Consider the following 23,916-nt stretch of genomic DNA (forward strand, 5'->3'; position numbering starts at 1 on the left):
AGTATTGATCCATCTGAGTCTGAACGGGGAGAGGACCGCACTCCATGGAGTAACACTTGAGCCCGACTCAGAGACACAGAGCTAGGAAAGGACTGTGCTTAGCGCAGTCTTCTCCCAACTCGTTTGCCTGATCGGTACCGGTCTGAACACTTAGACCTGGACCGATCAAAACTTTTGGCATGTCTCTATGACACGTCAAAATTATTTTATAATAACAGGTACACTTTATATGACATATGACAAACTATACTAAATACTTAAAATTACATCATGGAGATGTAAAAAATGGGAACAAACTTGTGACATTTTTTCCATATGCCTCATCCATTTATATGGAACATGCTCCTAAACTACAGAAGTTGAATGACTAATGGTACATTGCATTCTGCTATGGAGGGTTTCAACTTCTAGTTTTTATCACATCCTGCCATTATGTGACCCCCTCTTCACCAATCTCTCTGCTCTCCTGCTGCCATTGCTTTCCTGCTGCTTGGAGCCAATACTCCTGCGTGCTACTGTACTGACTGCACATCTACCAATGGCCATGCCCAGGAACAGAGAGAAGTGGACAGGATTACAAATGTGTTTCAGTTCCTGTCCACATTGGCAGGGACCCACTTTCATATAGGTGACAGGGACGCACAATGGCTTTATCATTTTTTTGACAGGGACGCACAATGGCTTTATCATTTTTTGTGGCACGGAACATGTCCCCCAAAACAGATCCATAGCACCTACAGATGTGTGTATGGGGCCTGAATGAACTGCATGTGTGACATAATGTGTGAAAAGAGACATAATGTTACATGATTCATCTGAATATAACAATTTTTAGGATCCAACTTGCACCACACGACGGAATAATGTGCTTGTTTGGGTCTCAGTGTGGGACTGGGGTACTTTGGGCCCACCAGGGAATTTAATTCTAGGGGCCCTCACTACTTACACCAGATATAACCAGCGTCATACCTTTCACGTTACTATAGCGACTTTGCACAGCACTGTGTATGTGACCAGTGTTGGACTGGGATACCTGGGGCCTGCCAGAGGAAATGACATGTCAGTCAGTGTTACTGCAAGTTCTGAGCTGGGGGCCCACCGGAGGATTCTCTGGTCCTCCGGTGGGCCAGTCCGACACTGTATGTGACCAGAGATGCTAGCTCACTGTTAGTAACTTGTCACTCTATGCAAACAGCATAATGTGCCACATAAGTATCTTGAAAGGAGAAGTCCCATGTAACTAACAAATCTCAGGCAGGCAGGGGTGTGTGGGAATATAATAACGAAAGTATACATACCCGTCCTCATGCCCTTGTAGCGCAAACCCTTCTCATGTTTAAAAGGCCATAGCTCTTGCATTTTGTCACCTATTTTTTACATAAAATATGCAGTGAAATCTGTGTGCGCCCGCATCCCAAATCACCATAGCACACAATGCAGAGTGTGGCCAGAGCTGCACTTTCCATTGTGTATCCTCTGGATTTTGCAGGGGGGGAGCTACCTAGACCACACCTGGATTTATGTGTGTGTGAGGGTGAAATACTTTACCTTGCCCCTGATGCTGCCCACACACACAAGAGCCACTGGGTTGTGTATATACACTATGATGTATATTTATGGTGGTGTCCATGTTGCAATAATGTGCTACCTTTTGTCCTTGCAGCCTTGCAGACAGGGCCGTTTTAATACATTGGTGGGCCCAGTGCACAGCCCTCAAGAGTGGCCCCCCCCTTCCCTTTTGGCACATTGTATAATGTACTGAATTTGCCCCCACACTGTATCAAGAGCCCCAATACATACAGTAGTTACCTTATAACACTATTTCCACCATACAGTGATTACATATTACATAAAAACTGCACTAAACAAAACAGAAAGATATCACCAATGATACCATTACATAATACCGCCACATCATGACCCCTAACACTACAACCCTATAACAGAGTGCAGTTACATCCAGTGACTCACCGGGGGCGTCTTCTCTGATCAGAGTCTGTCACCTTTTCTTTTTCTCTCCAGCCAGCCTGGGCCACCTTGAAGTCTTCTCCTGGCTGTGAATCTTCTCTCCAGAATCTGCCAGACAAATATTTTAGGCTCCAACACATACAGTAGTTAGGTCCCTTGTACCCCTATACAGTAGTTACAACCCTCTGTACCCCTACATAGTTACACCCCTCTGTGCCTCCATAGTTTTAAGGTGTCCCTGTAGTATATAGACCCTCATGTGCTCCTCTAGTTATATACAGTCCTGCTGTGCGCTCCCCCATTAGTATATAGCCCCCCTGTGCACTCTCCCCAGTAGTATATAGCCCCCCCTGTGCTCTCCCACAATAGTGTATAGCCCCCCTGTGCTCTCCCCCAATAGTATATAGCCCCCCTGTGCTCTCCCACAATAGTGTATAGCCCCTCTGTGCTCTCCCCCAATAGTATATAGCCCCCCTGTGCTCTCCAATAGTATATAGACCCCTATGCTCTCCCACAATAGTATATAGCCCCCCTGTGCTCTCCCCCAATAGTATATAGCCCCCCTGTGCTCCCCCAATAGTATATAGCCCCCTGTGCTCTCCCCAATAGTATATAGCCCCCCTGTGCTCTCCATAATATATAGCCCCCCTGTGCTCTCCCCCATAGTATATAGACCCCTGTGCTCCCCAATAGTATATAGCTCCCTGTGCTCCCCAATAGTATATAGCCCCCTGTGCTCCCCAATAGTATATAGCTCCCCTGTGCTCCCCCATAGTATATAGCCCCCTGTGCTCCCCCATAGTATATAGCCCCCTGTGCTGCCCAGTAGTATATAGCCCCCTGTGCTCCCCCGTAGTATATAGCCCCCTGTGCTCCCCCATAGTATATAGCCCCCTGTGCTCCCCCATAGTATATAGCCCCCTGTGCTGCCCAGTAGTATATAGCTCCCCTGTGCTCCCCCATAGTTTATAGCTTCCCTGTGCTCCCCATAGTATATAGACCCCTGTGCTCCCCAGTAGTATATAGCTCCCCTGTTCTCCCCCATAGTATATAGCTCCCCTGTGCTCCCCCATAGTATATAGACCCCTGTGCTCCCCATAGTATATAGACCCCTGTGCTCCCCAGTAGTATATAGTCCCCTGTGCTTCCCCATAGTATATAGCTCCCCTGTGCTCCCCCATAGTATATAGCCCCCTGTGCTCCCCCATAGTATATAACTTCCCTGTGCTCCCCCATAGTATATAGCTCCCCTGTGCTCCCCCATAGTATATAGCTCCCCTGTGCTCCCCCATAGTATATAGTCCCCTGTGCTCCCCCATAGTATATAGCCCCCTGTGCTCCCCCATAGTATATAACTTCCCTGTGCTCCCCCATAGTATATAGCTTCCCTGTGCTCCCCAGTAGTATATAGCCCCCTGTGCTCCCCAGTACTATATAGCCCCCTGTGCTCCCCCATAGTATATAGCTTCCCTGTGCTCCCCATAGTATATAGACCCCTGTGCTCCCCAGTAGTATATAGCCCCCTCTGCCCCCCATAGTATATAGCCCCCTGTGCTCCCCAATAGTATATAGCCCCCGTTCTCCCCCATAGTATATAGCCCCCGTTCTCCCCCATAGTATATAGCCCCCTCTGCCCCCCATAGTATATAGCCCCCTGTGCTCCCCAATAGTATATAGCTCCCCCTCCCATACAACATTGAAAAAAACAAACTGTTACTCACCTAAGTCCACGCGTTCCTCTTCTCTTCCCTCCTGTGGCCGCACTTCCTGCAGTCACAAGAGGCTGCACTCCTCTTACCCTCGCGCCGACGCTCCAGTGACGTCGGGCGCTAGAGGGAGAGTGCGGCCTCTTGTGACCGCAGGAAGTACGGCCACAAGAGTGACTGACAGGGAGGGAGCCAATGGCTCTCTCTCTGTCAGTGTCGCTGCTGCTGCAGCGCTGAAGCGCCGCAGCAGCAGCGGGCAGGCGGGGGCAGCGGCGGACGGGGGGGCCCTGCAGGGGGCGCCATGGAGGGGTAAGTAGATTACCCATCCATGGCGCTCCCACCTGACAGGCTGGTGGCCGGAGCCCTGTGCGACCGCATTGGTCGCACATAGCAACGGCCGGCCTGCTCGGGGGGGCCCCTTTAACCAGTGGGCCCGGTGCACGTGCACCATGTGCCCTCTGGTTAAAGCGGCCCTGCTTGCAGATATAGGTATAAACCTTGCAATGCATGTTTTTTCTTCAATATTTGAGTGCCCCTTTAATCCAGGGATACGCACATACATGCTCCATCCTACTTGCGATTATTGTGCAAGTGATAGATCGTGTAGCAGGCAGAGGTCCAGCTCTATCACTTTGCAATACTTGACGGATCCCCAACTCCCAAGAATAAGAAGTTCAACCAAAAACACACAATAAAGACACAACACATTGTAATCAGGTGTCAAAGGGTGCCAATTTTATTTAAAATTACATGACACTGAAAATGGCAGACCCCCTACTTACGAAGAGTCACTCTCCAGCACTCAGGCGAGGAAAAACCCCCTGTGGGGGAAACCTCGAGGGAGCCATGGCAAGTGAGTTGCCCCTCCTCTGGGCTTAGAGGGTAATATCATACTATAAATATAAAATAGTGGATCTGAGAGAGATCTGGCTGAAATATGTCACCTTATTGATGGCTAGGCAGGCAGATGTATCTCTTCTAGGTGTAGACTCGATGAAGGGGTAGTCTAAAGCAGACCACCCCTCTTCCCCTGCTAGAACCTCCAAATTACATCAAGGGTAGGGGGCAGTAAAGTAGTCAAGCTCAAGGTCCTCTGGCGCATCCAAGATGGCACTGATCAGGGTGCGGTGCATTGCTTTATGGAACCTTCATTATGACATAAGCGCTTGTCATCACAGTGCACGGTTGCCATGGTTACAGCAGGTAAACACATCTGAAGCATTAACCCATTAATGACTGGCAATGCACTTTACTGCAGAGGTCATTGAACACACTTTTGACCAAGCAAACAGCTTATGGTTAGGCCACACTAAGAACACTAAATAATATGGTTTGATGTGGTCCATAGCAACCAATCACAGCTCAGCTTTCATTTTTCAAATTACTCTGGCAAAATAAAAGCTGAACTGTGATTGGTTGCCATGTACAACTTAGACAGTTTAACTTGCCCATATCAACCAATCAAAGCTTGGCTTTATTTTTAAAGAGCTTGTTAAGATTTGAAAGGTGAACTGTGATTGGTTGCTATGGGTGAATCAGACCATGTTTTGTCTGTGGCCGTATGATAAAGATGCTCCATTGCTGTAAAGTTTATGATGATGATGATGATGACTGAAAACAAATGACAACAAGCTTCCCCATAATGCTTTGCAGTCCGCCCTTCCTCCATACTTCCCAACTTCTTGAAGGGACACTTGTGGTTCACTGACATCTCTGTACACTACAATTCCCAGCATTTCTGGTCACTCAGTTTAGAATCCACTGGTATACGGTTATATACGGCGGATTTGTTTACATGAAGGAGACTGCTGACAATCTGATGTAATTGTATGTGGAAAGGGCTGCCAAGGAGTATCTATATCATAAAAATCAAAGTCTGTCTGTCTATCTGTCTGTCTGCCCTCTATAGACTTCCAAACGCCTGAACCGTTTGACCCCAAATTTGGCACACAGATACATTGGGTGCCCGGGAAGGTTATTGCGAAGGTCCCGTCCCCGCCAGATGTACAGGAGGGGAGGGGGAGGGGAAAGAGAGGCGCCCCATAGAGATGAATGGGAAAATCTCCTCACTGCAAACACAGGTGATATAATTAGCTGCAGCAGACACGGCAGTTGGAGCCTTAGCAACCAATAGGATTACTGCTTTCATTTTCACAGGGAGCAATGGTTGCTAGGGAAGCTGCCTCACAACATCCACAGTAATAACTGGTAGACCCCCTACTCCATCTATACAGTACATGTATATACAGGACCCCCTACTCCATCTATACAGTACATGTATATACAGGACCCCCTACTGCATCTATACTGTACATGTATATACAGGACCCCCTACTCCATCTATACAGTACATGTATATACAGGGCCCCCTACTCCATCTATACAGTACATGTATATACAGGACCCCCTACTTCATCTATACAGTACATGTATACAGGACCCCCTACTCCATCTATACAGTACATGTATATACAGGACCCCCTACTGCATCTATACAGTACATGTATATACAGGACCCCCTACTTCATCTATACAGTACATGTATACAGGACCCCCTACTCCATCTATACAGTACATGTATACAGGACCTCCTACTCCATCTATACAGTGCATGTATACAGGACCCCCTACTCCATCTATACAGTACATGTATATACAGGACCCCCTACTCCAACTATACAGGACATGTATACAGGACCCCCTACTCCATCCATACAGTACATGTATATACAGGGCACAACAGGTATACCAAACTGTGACTGGGTAACACTGCTACACCAGACCTGACCAATACCGCCATACTGTGACTGGATAACACTGCCAGACCTGACCAATACCGCCATACTGTGACTGGATAACACCTCCATACCAGACCTGACCAATACCGCCATACTGTGACTGGATAACACCTCCATACACCAGACCTGACCAATACCGCCATACTGTGACTGGGTAACACCGCCACACCAGACCTGACCAATACCGCCATACTGTGACTGGATAACACTGCCACACCAGACCTGACCAATACCGCCATACTGTGACTGGATAACACCGCCACACCAGACCTGACCAATACCGCTATACTGTGCTGGATAACACTGTCATACCAGACCTGACCAATACCGCCATACTGTGACTGGATAACACCCCCATACCAGACATGACCAATACCGACACACTGTGACTGAATAACACTGCCATACGGGTAAATACAACCCTGCAGGTATACAGGACACTACAGGTATACAGGACCCCAAAACTATACACTACAAGTGCACGGGAGCTCCACAAAACTATATACTACAGGTATACAGGACCTCCATCAACTATATACTTCAGGTATACAGGACCTCCACCAACTATATACTACAGGTATACAGGACCCCAAACTATACACTACAGGTATACAGGACCCCAAAACTATACACTACAGGTATACAGGAACTCCACCAACTATATACTACAGGTATATAGGACCCCAAACTATACACTACAGGTATACAGGACCTCAAAACCATACACTACAGGTATACAGGACCTACACCAACTCTATAATACAGGTATACAGCACCTTCACCAACTCTATACTACAAGTATACAGGACCCCAAATATACTACAGGTATACAGGAACTCCACCAGCTATATACTACAGGTATATAGGACCCCAAACTATACACTACAGGTATACAGGACCTCCACCAACTCTATACTTTAGTTATACAGGACCCTCAAACTATTTACTACAGGTATACAGGACCCCCGAACTATATACTACAGGTATACAAGACCTCCACCAATTATACACTACAGGTATTCAGGACCCTCAAACTATAAACTACAGGTATACAAGACCTCCACCAACTATACATTACAGGTATACAGCACCAACTATATACTACAGGTATACAGGACCCCCAAACTATACAGTACAGGTATACAGGACCTTCACCAACTGTACACTGCAGGTATACAGGACCTCCCTCAACTATACACTATAGGTATGCAGCCCCCCCAACTATGCACTACAGATATGCGAGACCCCTAAAAACTATACATTGTGGGTATACAGAACCCCTCCAACTATGCACTACAGGTATACACTAATTCCACTGATTAACTCAGATGAAACAATACCTTTAGCTTGGCCTCCTGGGCACCTTAGAACAAATCTAATTAACACACTGACACTTTATACCCGGGCAGCGCCGGGTACATTTTCTAGTTATAAATAAAGCTGCTGAAAATAATAGAGAAGAAGGATATCCCTACCTGGAAATCCAACAGAGTAAAGACAAGCAGTATGGGTGGCATGTAAAACATTTCCCAGGCTTTCATAGGAAATCAGTGATCACAGTGTAAAGTTGTTTAAAAGTAAAATAGTCCACAGTATTAATGGGATACTCCACAAAAAGAAATCATTAAAAAAAAAACTGGTACCAGAAATTTGTAATTTGTAATTTGAAGTGGTATATTATTTCCAGTCTGACACGGTGATCTCTGCTGCCACCTCTGTCCATGTCAGGAACCGTCCAAAGTATGTTCCTGACATGGACAGAGGTGGCAGCATAGAGCAATGTGTCACACTGGAAAGAATACACCACTTTCTGCAGGACATACAGCAGCTTATAAGTAGAGTGCTGGAAGACTTGAGGGTTTTTAATAGAAGTAAATCTATATAACTTTCTGACACCAGTTAATTTAAAAGAAATATTTTTTAGCTTGTTATCCCCTATCCTATGGATTTTAGGGGGAGCACTGGCCCAGCTAGTGTCAGACTGGAGTACCTTGGGCCCACTTGGGAATTTAATTCTTGGGCCCACCTTACTTACACCAGATATACCAAGCACCAAACCTTTCACATTAGTATAGCAACTTTGCACAGCGCTGTGTATGTGACCAGTGATGCCAGCTCACTACCAGTAACTTGTCAGTCACTTTATGCAAACAGCATAACGTGCCACTTAGGTTTCTAGAAAGGAGAAGTCCCATGAAACTAACAAATCTCAGGTAGGTAGGGGGGTGCAGAAACATAATAAAGAAAATATAGTTACCCGTCCCTGTGCCCCCGAAGATCTCCCTTAATGATATCCAATAGCCACCGGCCTCCTGCAGTTCCTCCAGCTGCAAAATCACATACTGGGCTGATGGATCGCCCGCTCAGCCAATCACTAACTGAATCTGGTTGAAAATTACTGAAAATGACTTTCAGCGGCTGTGGGAAAGAGAGCAGTGCAGGGGCACAGGGACTGGTAAGTATAGTTTCTTTATTATCTTCCCTCACTCCCCTGCCTGCCTGTTGTTATGAGACTTCTGTCAGCTGTAATGCGTGTTCCAAACTGCTGACACTGTTAGATGCTGTTAGGTCAAGAAGACACATGGTACCTTAAATATATTTGTCTGTGCTTGTATAGCATGGAATATGTTTTCATTCTCTAGTAGAAAGAGTCAGACAGGGAGGCCCACCTCCTGCCAGGGGCCCACCAAGGGGTAGGGCCCACCGGGGGATTCCCCTGCTCCCCTGTGGGCCAGTCTGAGCCTGTTGGGTCTATTATACAATAACAAACCAGACACTTTCTAGAGCAACATAAAAGGTTTATCAAAGGGGTATTTCAGCGGAAATCTTTTTCTTTGAAATCAGAAAGTGTCAGAAAGTTATACAGATTGGTAATTTATTTCTATTTAAAAATCTCATGTCTTCCAGTACTTATCAGCCGCTGTATGTCCAACAGGAAGTAGCGCTTTCTTTCCAGTCAGACACAGTGCTCTCTGCTGCCACCTCTGTCCATGTCAGGAGGACAGGGGCATGGTGTCAGACTGGAGAGAACACATTTCCTGCAGGACATACAGCAGCTGATGAGTATTGGAAGACTGAGGATTTTAGATAGACATTACAAATCTATATAACTCTCTGAAACCAGTTGATTTGAAAGACAAAGATTTTCGCCCAAGTACCCCTTTAAATGCAGATCTAGTTCCTAGGTCAAAAAGAGGGACATGTAAGGGGCAAAGAGGGACATAGGGACTTCCCTCCAAAAGAGGGACACTTGATCATGCACAAACCATGATCAAGAGTGGCGCTGTTTTTGGTGGTAATGTATATATTTTTTTTCTCTCTATTTTTTTTGTTGTTTTTTTGGGCAATTTTTTAATGAAATCCCTCTTCTAGTCCGGCACTATAGGCCTAGACAGAGAAAAATAAACCGAGTGTCGTTATCACAGAGCCATTGTTCATACATCTGCGGCTACAATCGCATTATTTCACAATCAATCACTTTTGCCACTACCCAAAATGGCGGCACCGCAGACAACAGTCAGCAATTTGTCTGCCTGGTCATGTGACTTCCGGCGTTGTACGGCACTCACAACAGCAGAACGGCGGTGGAGGACTTTGCAGGTTACACCGGAAGTCGAGTGTTCAGTACCGTCTATCCCTCTACTTCCGGCGGTGATAGTGCGAAATCACCCGGCCTGTGAAGGGAAGTAAACATGTCGTCTGTGTGGGATGAAACCGAGGTAAGAAGGAGAGTATAAGGGTGAGAGGGGCCGCCATGACTGGTGCGCCCTTCTCTTCGGCTCTGGGACTGGGTGAGCGGCTTCCTATAAGTGCCAGCCCTGTGCCCAGTGTGTGATAGTCACAGGCAGCCTGCAGTCATGCTGCTACAGTTACACTGATCCACAGTGACCGATCCCATAGTCACTGATCGCATTCAGGCTGCCTGTGCTTGTCCAGTATTGTCTTTATTGTGGGGGATTTTCTGTGTTCTGCTTGGCAGACCACCATCAGCCCTTTGTTGTAACCTCTCATGTCCCCTCCATAGTGATATAATATAAGTGACTGCCGCCATGAGTGTCACCTGTTAGTATGAAAGAATCACAGATCTCTGCTTGCTGTCAGTGAATGGAATCAACGTGCACTCACTGCTCTTTACTAGAGAGACACTGTAATGCCCTTGCTTCTGTGTGAAGAGTCTGTAGGTGTAAACCAATATATATTTATTTACCATCAGCCAATGGATCAAGTATATGAGAGTGCCAATATGTTTCCTAATGTGAAGGTTAAAGGGCTTGTCTGATACGTAATTGATCAGTGTGCATCCAAGCATTGATTATTAGAAAGGCGGTTCAGTGTCCCCCAGTTGGAATGAACACATGCTTGACCTAGGATCATTGCCAGACCCATAGAGAATGAATGAAGCAGTGGTCGGCCAGGTGCACCTGCACCTCTTCTGTGGACACAGGACGTCCCTTCTAATGAATGGTGGGGGTCCCACAGCTAGTTGTCCTGTTACACTGGATATCTTTAATCAGAATGAAAGGACCCGGGGTTGGGCTTAACCCTGTTTTTAGACAGATTAGGTGCAAGTAAATGGTGTTCGTGCAGCCCTGTTCACACACATCAAATATTTCCACGCAGGTTATAGTCTGTGGCATAGAAGGCCAGTCACTGCTTGGATCTGCGGCAAAACAAGGTGCACATATGTAGTAGAAACCAACAGGTTGGGGCGTACTGCCTCAGGGCAGGTACATTATAATGCAATGTGTATATCTCTGTTGTATGTAGTAACTTTTGACGTGCTGATTTGGAGAGCCGGAGAGAGATGCATGCCGCTGTATCTCAGGATGGCAGCGGGTCTCAGCTGTGTTCGAGAACTTTTGAAATGTCTGATAACATATGAATAGTTACTACGAATCACAACAATGCTTTAAGCATATGAACAGGGCTGCAGGAACACCTTTCACTTTTGTTAATCTTCCAAACCTGACCAGAAATAGCCGAGATGCATTCTACAGTTTATTACTAGAGATGAGCGAACCTCTAGCATGCTCGAGTCGATCCGAACCCGAGCGTTCAGCATTTGATTAGAGGTGGCTGCTGAAGTTGGATAAAGCCCTAAGGCTATGTGGAAAACATGGATATAGTCATTGGCTGTATCCATGTTTTCCAGACAACCTTAGAGCTTTATCCAAGTTCAGCAGCCCCAGCTAATCAAATGACGAACGTTCGGGTTCGGATGGACTCGAACCCGAACCCGGTTCACTCATCTCTATTTATTACATAGATTTCTTCTTTAGCTGAAAGTTTCTAGTATATAAGGTAACGCTGTGCTGTAGGACTGATGTTCCCTTTCCATCTGTTACATTACAGCAGGATGGGGTGGGACAAGAAGTCCTCAAGATGTCCACAGAAGAGATTATCCAGAGAACACGACTTCTGGACAGCGAGATCAAGGTAAGGCCTACACTTACCATACTCTATATCTTATAGTGGAATGATAGTTTATATTGTTTAGTATGAGCTGTGATTAAATAGTAATTTTAGTCTTCAGAACTGTATGATGCTTGTTTTTTTTCTTGTCAGTGATCTGTAGTTATTATTATATAGTTTTTGTGTGAGCAGACTTTTTGATCACTTTCTGTATTTTTGTTGGATGCAAGATGACTGAAGAAGGCAATTTGGACTTTGTTTTTGTAATCGATGTCCACGATTTGGCCTCAATAGCATTATAGCAATATATTACTAATTCAGACATTCCTATACATGGCGATAGCAGTGGTGTTAAAGGGCAACGCTGGCGTTTTTTTTCCCCCCTTAACTAACACACGTTACAAAGTTATATAACTTTATAATGTATGTTAGTCACCTGCTTGGAGTTTATTTTAAATTACATTCTTAGCCTCTTTAGTGGACTTAACTATGCAATCTGGCACTTCCTCCCTATATGACCTGCTACTGGTTTACTTTTACAGATCATGAAGAGCGAGGTTCTGCGCGTGACACACGAGTTACAAGCCATGAAAGACAAAATTAAAGAAAACAGTGAGAAAATCAAAGTGAATAAGACTCTCCCTTATCTGGTGTCCAATGTTATTGAGGTATGATGTTAATGAACTAGTAACCCCTGCTTATTAAGCTGCAATGTGCCAGCTTTGTGTGAATCTAATACAGTGATTTTTTTTTCTCAGCTGCTAGATGTGGATCCTAATGACCAAGAAGAAGATGGAGCCAACATTGATCTTGATTCACAGAGAAAGGGAAAATGCGCAGTAATAAAAACATCTACCCGACAGGTAACAACATAGAAGACAGGCACTTCATCTGTGTATTAGACACTCTGTAGCTGGTTTGCTCAGGTTGTACAATTATACCCTCTCAGACATCACATGGCCCTAGCCCGATGACTCTCGCTACTAGAATCGGAAAGTGTTGTGATGATAATTTCACCAGTATCAATTTGTGACCATGCATTTTGATGATCAGGTTTGGAGGGGAGTCCCAACCTCCACTGATCAGAAACACAGTCAGCGGATTAGAGCAGGCACTGCTGTCATCACTCAAGCTCAGTACTAAGAATGAAAAACTGTGGCACTTACCAGTAGTTTTCATCAAAGCTTTATTCCATAAATATGCACTTTGGTAGAGAGGAGTACAGCTGTTTCACTGCAGATTATTTGGATTAAAGGTAGGCAAACACTAGGGATCTAGCAGCGATCTAGCCTAATCTAGGGCAGGATAAGGTAGAGGGTATCAGCACTGTACCTGCAGCAGAGGGGGGACCCACAGAAAATGTTCTGGCAAAATGCAAGGAAAGGAAGAGTTTCTCTTATCTTCCATCTGTACCTGAATGTTATCAGATCTTAATTTTTGCTGCTGTTTTTGGACAGGTGTCGTATCTATAGTGTGACATTAGGCAGCACAGTATAATAATCTTTGTATTTTAAGATGGTGTTTATAAAAAAGGATGGTCAGGTTGAGCCTATATACATCGACGTTTGGTGTGGTACTAGTTAAATTATTTAAATTATTTAAGATTGTCCAAATAAGCTGTTTGGACAATCCATGGAAACTAGATGTAAACACAGTGTACGGAGCTGGAGTTCTCAATCTGTAGATTATTTAGTGGCTATTACCACAGCTGAACTCTCATTTACTACAAATCAAGTTGCAGTAACCCAGCAAGCACACTGCAGAACGTATTGAGCTTAGGCTGTTTGCTTAATACACTATATTTACTGCAGCTAACCCAAACAGCTGATAGGCAGGGATGTCTTGTGTCTGCAACACATCGATAATCTTATAATCGATAATGACTTATCCTGAAGACAGGCCATCAATCAGTTTTGCATGGAAACCCCATTTAAAGGGAACCTGTCACCCCCCTGTGTCGGGATGACAGGCTCCTGACCCCCTGCTAGAGCCCCCTATACTTACCTGATCGCGCCAGGTCCCGCTTCTTGATTCGGTCCGGTGACGCGCGCTTCTGAGATGAGTCCGACGCTCATAGAGAATGAATGGAGCGTCAGACTCATCTCAGGAGCGCGCGCGCCGTGCCTCGGGCGCTGAAGTCTCCGTCACCGGATTGGATCAAGAAGCGGGACCCGGCCTGATCAGGTAAGTATAGGGGGCTCTAGCAAGGGGTCGGGAGCTGTCACCCCGGCACGGGGGTGACAGGTCCTCTTTAAGTATAGTTACGCAGGTTAAAATGTGACAAAGACAACATAGAAATGTGGAACATATCTATAACTTGGTTGCATAGTAACATAGTTTGTAAGGTTGAGAAAACATACATCCATGCAGTTGTGTGTTGATCCAGAAGAAGGCAATTTTCCTTATCTTAAGGGAAAAAAATCCTTTTTGACTCCACATCTGTCATGTTAGGTCCCGGTCAAACTTGTACCTTGAACTTCTAATATTATATTTTTCAATGCATCCAGGCCACTTTTGAGCTCTTGTCTGGAGTTCACCATAGCAAGTCCCACTGCTCTTACAATAAAGAATCCCTTTCTATGCTGGTGTGGAAACCTTAATTTCCTGTAGAAATGGAGGATGTCCCCTCGTTATAGATATAGTCCATTAGTGTTACCTAAAGCCCTGTGGGGGGAAGAAACAACAACATGCTGTGCCACAAATACATTTTAGCACTATACGATAGGCCTTAAAGTAGTTATTGACTATGTTTTTCTCTCTCCACCAGACGTACTTCTTGCCAGTGATTGGTTTGGTGGATGCTGAAAAGCTAAAACCTGGAGATCTTGTGGTGAGTTCAGTACTTTGGTAATGAAATGAAATGGACCTTAGTGTAAGTGTATAGTATATACTGGAAACTTTGCATATTTGGAGACTATACAAGGCAGTAATGGGGTAAAAGGGGCTTTATATTACTGTATGTAGTAAAGTGGACACCTGGAAACTCATGTGAGTGAAGGAAACATCTTCTCTTTTCTTTTGATATTCTTGCAGGATGAGCGGCAACATAGGTATAACCAAGGCTTTCTCTGTTCTTTCAGGGGGTGAATAAGGATTCCTATCTCATCCTGGAGACCTTGCCTACAGAATATGATTCACGAGTTAAGGCAATGGAGGTGGATGAAAGGCCGACCGAGCAATACAGTGATATTGGTGGTCTTGACAAGCAAATTCAAGAGGTATTGATAGTAGCAATTGACTTTATTGGTGCTTGTGGTTATGCAAACACTGTAATGACCACCAAATATTTCTGACACAGCTGGTAGAGGCCATTGTTTTACCCATGAACCACAAGGAGAAGTTCGAGAATTTAGGAATCCAGCCCCCTAAAGGTGTGCTCATGTATGGACCCCCAGGGACAGGAAAGACCCTCTTAGCAAGAGCTTGTGCTGCCCAGACTAAGGTAGGTAGCACATGGACATGGTCTGAAAATGTGGAAAGATAGAAGCGGGTTGTCATTGACATTTGCAATTTTTTTCAGGCAACTTTCTTGAAACTAGCTGGTCCCCAGTTAGTTCAGATGTTTATCGGAGATGGAGCCAAGCTAGTCCGGGATGCTTTTGCCTTGGCCAAGGAGAAAGCTCCATCTATTATTTTTATTGATGAACTGGATGCCATTGGTACAAAAAGGTTGGTTGTAGTATTTAGCATTGTGTTAGAGAAGTATTCCCATTGTATAAAATTATGGCATATTTTGTTAGAATATGCCATCATTTCATGATTATTAGGGATCCAACCTCTGGGAACCCCACTGTTTCTAATAATAAAGGGGCCACAGCACTGATTTAATACTTTGTTTCTGCACAATGGCATCCTGGTATTTCAGCTGTGCAAGAAACTGTATTCTGCTCTATTCAAGCAAATGGCACCAACTGCGGTGCTGCTGTGCAGAAGCTACATGAGCACTTTTGGCCCCTTCATTCTTTAGATTGGTGAAATTTAGGCCCATGCCAACCATAAATAGATAGCCTAGAGAATTAGCACAGTCATGGCCCATTATTTGTGCTAATGGACATCATAGAGGAAGCTATGGTGGCTACATCCTAAAAGGACATATAGACTAGTACTGCCCTTAGTAAACAATCCCATGTAACATATATCTGGTACCTTGAATACCTATACCTTGTCCTCATACCAATCAAAGCTGGTGATATGATGAACTCTGTCCCTTTGTGTTATAGGTTCGACAGTGAAAAGGCTGGAGACAGAGAAGTGCAGAGGACTATGTTGGAGCTTTTAAACCAGCTGGATGGTTTTCAGCCCAACACCCAAGTTAAGGTACAAATTCATCTCTTGTGCTTGTACTTCCTATATTACATCTTTATATCTGTCCTCATGTTTACAGAATTTTAATGTTTCATGTATTGTTGCACAGGTGATTGCTGCTACAAACCGTGTAGACATCTTGGATCCTGCTCTCCTTCGTTCAGGACGTCTCGACAGGAAAATTGAATTCCCAATGCCCAATGAAGAAGCCCGTGCCCGAATCATGCAAATTCATTCCCGCAAAATGAACGTTAGGTATAGATCAGAATTTCAGTGGTTGTGTAGAACAGTAGTAATTGAAATATGATTTTTTTTTTTCCTTTTGGGCCGACTGGTGACGCTCTGGCCCATAACATCTAAAAACAGGTTAAATAATGACATTAAAACCTTTTGTTTCTCTTGCAGCACTGATGTAAACTATGAGGAACTTGCACGCTGTACTGATGACTTCAATGGGGCACAATGTAAAGCTGTGTGTGTGGAGGCAGTGAGTATTGTAACATATAACTTCAGCTAGGAAAAAGACTCTTATTTACCACCTCTTTACATAAAAAGCAATGTGTCAGCATTTGCTGTGTAGTTCAGGATAACGTATTGGTCTCTGTACCCAGCCATTATAGGGTGGAAAGGTTTAAATGGATTCACTGATGGGAAGTGAAGTACAGGGAAGTGTCTTAGTGCCAAATAGTACTTTATATTCTGTACTAAGAACCGTCAGAAACTGTTACACACCCGTGAGTAATATTAGCATCAGTTTTATACAGCTTTGCCTTAGATGTTATCCCATATGCATTTAGCCATGGTGTTAAAAGGTGAAATTAGGGTTATGGCCACACACACAGTACAAATGCTGTGTATTTTTGACAGGAAATCTTATAGCATTTCTACACTAAAATCCATAGCTGGAAAGGGCAGTAGGCATAGTGGGAGGACTGTGATGAAGACCTGAGGGGGAAACAAAGCATTCTGGGAATTGTAGTATTGAGCATCTGCTCAACCAGGAAGTACAACCACCAAATACAGAACTAAGCCCAAAACAAATAGATGTTTGGTAGTTTCAGAACTGGGTAAGCAATGCTTAATGCTTCTGCAGCATATTATTATTTATTCTATTTTCCTGTTATAGTACCCTTGCTGCAGAGGTCACTCATTGTTTCATCTCTAGGACAGAAAGGAAGGACCTACTGACAGGGATCTGGAGAGGTGTCTGCCTGGGAGAATTAGTAGTAGATTAGTAGACTGTTACTCCTTTGCCAATATGGTTTCTTGTCACTTCAGAACCACAGATGTTGCTCCTGTAGTATTTCCTGACAGATGTTTAAGTGAATCTGTCACTCTGGCAGGACTGCTCACAGCACATGTATCTGTGCTATGACTCAGGAAGTGATAGGCCACATCTCCTTGACACTATTCTCAGACCAATTAAGGACACAGGCTACAAATGTATGTTTTTAAATAATTGAGATTATTATTGAGCTATATGCAATGGTTCTGGCACTTGTAAAGAGTATTCTCAATGTAGAATGTTATGGCATTTTGCAGGGATGTGCCATAACATTGTCTTGTGATCTGTGTCTTTGATTGCCGATTACAAGAACAAAAAAAAATCAAGTCCCTTTGACCTATTCTTTGAACAGCTGCTATGCAGAGAACTGTAACGCTGTTGCACTGAAATGAATGGGGCTGTGCTGTAGTTCATCCCACAGTAGGTGACTGGGACCATGGCTGTACAGGAAAAATGTATGAAGGAGCAGCTCATTACAAGCACTGCTGCACCTTCACTGAGAGGGCGGAAGTCGCAGTCAGGATGTCAGAAGATGATGGTGCTTGATTCAAAACCTCTCATGCAAAGCTTTTTTGTGTTCCTGTGGACAGGAAATGTTAATAGATCCTTATGTCAATTCTATCAGATAATACGGTCACACCTTAAGCATGTTGTCTCTGAAGGGTAAATTTTAACTAAAGACATTAGAAAATCAGATATATACATATTCCTGTATATACAAGTTTCTTTTTAATCATCTGAGTTAAGAAAATAGGGTCTGATTTATTTTCCCCAGAAACATTGCCTGTTTTCATGGACTGTTTCTTGTATTGCATCCCTTTCCCATTCACATAAAGCTGTGATACCAGTTATGGTCTGGGAATAAAAGAGAAGCAGTTTCTGGATGATTTGGTTCTGTCTCTTACATGTCTCTGACCTGTGCTCTTCTGTTGTAGGGTATGATTGCTCTGCGCAGAGGAGCCACTGAACTGACGCATGAAGATTACATGGAAGGGATCTTGGAAGTCCAAGCTAAGAAGAAAGCCAATTTGCAGTACTATGCGTAGATGTCCCTTTACCCCGACATGGGGAGATCAGTGGCGAGTCCCACTGTTTGTTGTGTCAGGACTGTTTACTTATGTTACAGGAAGAAATAAACCAGACCTCTTTAAGTCTACATCCTGCTTTCCCAGTTGAATCTGTGCTTCTATATCAAGTGTTTAATCATTTGATGATTCATTCCCTCTACTTTTCATGGTCATGTCTTCCTCCCATTACTTCCATACTTTTGACAGTCAAATAAGAGCAACACCTAAAATTCTGTCCTTAAAAAGTGTATGTGGTAAGTTATCAGTATCCTTGTCACCGGCTTCCAACCTTTCTATAGTGCAGCTCGACCCAAAGAAACATATTATACTGGGACCCATTCGTAGGGGGCCATGGTACATGCATACTATAACTGATAGGCCTGTTGTCACCCAGTCTTTCGGGTCAGGTACTTATCTTCTGTTATGCAGCACTGAGCTGAACATCCCTTAGGCTTTTACAACTGGAATGCATTGTCATATCCTCCATGAAAGTGTCTTCATATTATTTTTGGGGGTTGCAATATACCCTGTGTGTAGCAGCATATGATAAGGGAAGAGACTGCATTTCATGGCTCTGGAGGATCATGGCTACTGGAGGATTACTATAGAAACATAAAACAGGTGCTCTACGTTGAATCTGTTGGCAGTAGAGGGCACCTGTGTATTTTTTTTTTTTTTTTTGCATTGGGGCCTTTGCTTTGAAAGAGGCACAAAAAAAACCAAAAAACCCTTTTGACCGGTGAGAGGGTGTTCAGACTGTGACCGATTGGTAGAATGAGCTTAGAGAAGTCATGCTTAGCGCAGTCCTTTCCCGGCTTTGTGTCATGTAAGGAGACTGTCACATAATGGAAGTCTATGGGGCACTTCTCTCCACACTGACATAGAGCAGGGAGAGGTCACCTGCCCACCCTCTGACTGGTCAGGCCCTGAACACTCAGACCCTGATCGATAAAACTTTTCACATGTAAAAATGTATTTTCATGACTCTTAGGGTCCTATTACACAATAAACGATCGCAAACGAGATTGGTTATCGTTAACCTGAAGTCGTTCACGATATTACACAGAACGATGGTCGTTAGTTATGATTGACACTACGATCGTTATTGCGATCGTTACTATGATCGTTTATTCCTTTTGTTCCCAGCAAAACAATGAACAATGTGCAATTACACTGAACGATTAGTTCACTCAAGTTCCGCATTTTTTCACTAATGTGGAATTACAGCGAACGATTAACAATAATTTGAGGTTCAGATCTAAATCAACTACAACTAAATCAATTACATACGAACGATTTTTCGATTACTGCAATTACACAGAACGTTCATTTAAATACAAACGATATAGCAATTTTTCGCACGATAATCGTCCCATGTAATAGGGCCCTTAAGGTGCACTTTTAAGTTATCATCTGTGTTGGAAAACATTTTCTGTTTGTGGTCCCCAATATTATTAATTCAACCTAAACTACACAAAGTATCAGTATAATCATATACATTGATAAAATTGATTGAAAAATCTGGGCTTTAAATGCGCTAGATGTATTAGAGTTACATAGGCTATTTAAAAATCTGACTCCTCTTTTTAGGCTGTGTTCACATGCCGTTGTTTGAACCTTATTTTCTGCTATTTTTATGTTCAACTTTTTTATTTTTTAGCTGCATTTTGCTTTTGCCCTATACTTCTAAAAACTTATGAACATTTCCATGTACTGTTTAGTCTACGTTTACACCATTTTTAACTTGGCTTACTTTTAACCCTTTGAGGACCAGGCCCAAAATGACCCAGTGGACCGCGCAAATTTTGATCTTAGTGTTTCCGTTTTTCCCTCCTCCCCTTCTAAGAGCTCTAGCACTCTCAGTTTTCTATCTACAAGCCATGTAAGGGCTTATTTGTTACAGGAATAGTTGTACTTTGTAATGGCGTCATTCATTTTACCATAACATGTATGATGGAATTCCAAATATATTATTTATGAAGATATAAATTGGTGAAATCGCAAAAAAGAATGCAATATGGTAACGTTTGGGGGGTTCCTGTGTCTACGTAATGCACTATATGGTAAAAGCGACATGATACTATTATTCTATAGGTCAGTCAGAACACAACCATATGCAGGTTACACAGATTCTCTAATGTTATATATATTTTTTTAAATGAAATCCTTTTTTTTGGCAATTAATTATAAATAAAATGGGACTATTGTGACGCTTATAAAGGTTTTATTTTTTCACCTACGGGGCTGTATGGGGTGTCATTTTTTCCGCCATGATCTCTAGTTTTTATTAATACCATATTTGTGAAGATCGGACGTTTTGATCACTTTTTATTAATTTTTTTATATATTTAATGTAACATAAAATCGGTAATCCGCGCACTTTTTTCCCTCTTTTCGTGTACGCCGTTTACCGGTCACAATGACGCTTGTTATATTTTAATAGATCGGACAATTACGCACGCTACGGTATATTATATGTTTATCTATTTATTTATTTTTATATGTTTTATTTATATAATGGGAAAGGGGGGTGATTTAGACTTTTATTGGGGGAGGGGTTTTGGGGTAGTGTGTTAGTGTTTTTAACTTTTTTTTTTTACACATTTGAAGTCCCTTTGGGGGACTTGTACATACAGTACTTGGATTTTTACACTGATGAATGCTATGCCATAGGCATAGCATTGATCAGTGTTATCGGCGCTCTGCTCATTGAGCCTGCCTGTGCAGGCTCAGTGACCAGAGCGCCGATCGGACCGCACGGAGGCAGGTGAGAGAGCTCCGGCGGCCCGTTTTACCGATCGGGACCCCCGCAGTCACACTGCGGGGGTCCCGATCGGTAAGTGACAGGGGACTCCCCCTGTCACTCACACTTAAACGCCGCGGTCGCGCCGCGATCGCGGCGTTTAAGGAGTTAATGACACGCGGCAGCGCGATCGCTGCAGCGTGTCATTGCCGGTGAGGTCCCGGCTGCTGATTGCAGCCGACCCCCACCTGCTATGAAGCGCGCTCCGCTCCGGAGCACGCTTCATAGCGTGAGAAACACCCAGGGCGTACAGTTACGCCCTAGGTCGTCTGGGGACAGACTTCCATGGCGTAACTATACGCCCTGGGTCGTCTAAGGGTTAAAGTATGATTTTCACAGCACAGCAGTAAACATGGAAAAACTCTTGCAGGTAAACTGTCCTCTTCTCAAGTGGGTGGTCTACGAAATTCCAGGAAGCACTGTAGACAGCATTTTAAGTGTATTACAGTGCAGTCAATGGTGCCCCCAGGAGTTCTATCGACCACCTGCTTTAGAAGAGGCAGCTTACCTGCAGGAGTTTTTGAATGTATCATGCTGCACCAGCAAAATTCATTAGGTGGAGGTGAAAAAGTGTCCAAACCATATTGAAAAGGTGGGGATAGTCATGTAAGTTTTTTGTTGAAAATGACACCAGTTTTTGTCAGATTTTGACACCCCATGCACAGGGAAATGTACTGCAGCCCCGAGCTTCTCCTTTTGTCCTATAACTTATACCGGGCCCCTGGTGTACATAGTAAATCTGACAGCCTGCCAATACCTAGCCTGTTTTTTTTTAGGCAGCGATCTGCATACTCAAATGTAGCTAGCAGTGACGTAGCTACCATAGAGGCAGGGTAGGCAGTTGCTATGGGCCCGTACAGGAGGGGGGTCTGGGGGAGAAGGTAAGAGCAACCCCTTATGTACTGCAGTGTGTAAGTGTCCCAATGTTTGTTTACATGCTGCAACACAAAAAAGGGTTAACATGCAGAAGACCGAGATCTCTTCTTAACTGCGAGTCGATCCGAACCCGAACTTTCGGCATTTGATTAGCGGTGGCTGCTGAACTTGGATAAAGCCCTAAGGCTTTGTGGAAATCATGGATATAGTTATTGGCTGTATCCATGTTTTCTAGACAACCTTAGAGCTTTATCCAAGTTCAGCAGCCCCCGCTAATCAAATACCGAACGTTCGGATCGACTCGAACCCGAACCCGGTTCGCTTATCTTTATTGATAACCTCTGACCTGTGTTCTCCAGCTGCAATCAAGTAGGAAAATGTGCAGAGCTCCTTGCAGAGGTCAGGGGTTATCAGTGCACCAGCAGTAAAGCAGATAGATAGATGTGCAGTGCTTTGTGTTGTGCGTAATTTTTTGCTATGGGGCCCGTGAATCCTTTTTTTTTTTACTACCTAAACAGTAAAAGCTTGTTAAAGCATATCCCCCTTATAAGTGTCTGGATTTGTGCTGCTATCATTCAAGGTAGACAATGCTATAAATTTTAATTTAAGCAGGTTCCAAGCAGACACACAAGCTTTAGCTCACCTTGTAGCCTTTCCATGTCCAGGAAAAAAAAGCAATAAAAGTGAATGCATTACTTAACACCTTCACGTCAGCAATATGTAGATATACAATCCTGCTGCACACACCCAGTGCAGCAGGAAGATATATGTACTTCCTGACCGTGAGAGGGGTTTGATGTGTGCGGGATCGCTGCAGTGAGAGCGGCCCCGCGCACATCAGTGTACCGGGAGCCCAGCCTAATGACAGGCAGCTGCGATCCCGAGCTCTCAGGCAGGCTGTATGCATACATCGCCGTTAACACTGATCTATGCTATGCTTTGGCTCCTTGCCCATTATAAAAATAAAAATATTTAAAAATAAATATATCGTAGCATGTGGAATTGTCCGATCTATTAAAATATTACATTATTGTTCCTGCACGGTGAAAAAAAAAAAGAAACACCAAGATTGCTGATATAAAAAAAAAATTATATAGAGAAAAAAATGATTAAAAAGCGATCAAAATTTTTCTGCTACACCAATATGATATTAATAAAAGCTAGAGATCATGGCGCAAAAAATGACACCCCAACCTGCCCTGTAGGTGGATAAATAAAAGTGCTATGGCTCTTAGAAGGTGGGGAGGAACATTGCATTAACCCGGACATCCGTGCATCAATGGGCTCAGTCTTGAAGTGGTTAACCCTCACTCATAAAAGCAGCGTACAACCCATAATACTAGAAAATACCCCAAGGGCATATATCCCATTGATGCCTGTCCTCAAGTCTCCATTGATGTTACGAAATGGTGGGTTGGGGGAATTTTAGACACAATGTAATGATTTTCCTCGATGCAGTGCGGAGGACTGATTATACTCTACTCACAAAATGTTAGGGATGTTTGGATTTCAGGTGAATTTTATGTAAAATGTAAAAAGCTCATGTTCCAGTTATAATACGTCTTGAAAGTAGGACCTTTAAGAAGAGGCATGCAATGGTGATTTCATCATCTCAGACAGGTTATTGAAGGAAAAGCCAACAACAGTGGTGGGTACTGGTTGTCACTTGTCTGCTGAGGCATGGCACCCCACTTTT

At 43.8% G+C, this 23,916-nt stretch overlaps 1 protein-coding gene across 1 annotated transcript; it reads left to right on the forward strand.

Annotated features, from left to right (window-relative positions):
• Positions 1 to 10,065: 10,065 nt before the first annotated feature.
• Positions 10,066 to 18,630, forward strand: PSMC3 (proteasome 26S subunit, ATPase 3). The gene is made up of 12 exons (XM_069965840.1): positions 10,066 to 10,191; positions 11,825 to 11,908; positions 12,427 to 12,552; positions 12,643 to 12,747; positions 14,652 to 14,714; positions 14,965 to 15,102; positions 15,183 to 15,326; positions 15,405 to 15,553; positions 16,105 to 16,201; positions 16,299 to 16,444; positions 16,595 to 16,676; positions 18,410 to 18,630. The coding sequence occupies exons 1-12, from the start codon at positions 10,165 to 10,167 to the stop codon at positions 18,518 to 18,520; spliced, it is 1,272 nt and encodes a 423-aa protein (XP_069821941.1). The 5' UTR covers positions 10,066 to 10,164; the 3' UTR covers positions 18,521 to 18,630.
• Positions 18,631 to 23,916: the final 5,286 nt, after the last annotated feature.

The sequence above is a fragment of the Dendropsophus ebraccatus genome, chromosome 4 (genome assembly GCF_027789765.1).
Source record: "Dendropsophus ebraccatus isolate aDenEbr1 chromosome 4, aDenEbr1.pat, whole genome shotgun sequence".
NCBI lineage: Eukaryota > Metazoa > Chordata > Amphibia > Anura > Hylidae > Dendropsophus > Dendropsophus ebraccatus.

Coding starts and splice junctions, on each gene's coding strand:
- PSMC3 (XM_069965840.1), top strand. CDS start 10,165: ATGTCGTCTGTGTGGGATGAAACCGAG. Junction 10,192..11,824: donor CTGTGTGGGATGAAACCGAG/GTAAGAAGGAGA, acceptor GTTACATTACAG/CAGGATGGGGTGGGACAAGA. Junction 12,553..12,642: donor TGGTGTCCAATGTTATTGAG/GTATGATGTTAA, acceptor TTTTTTTCTCAG/CTGCTAGATGTGGATCCTAA.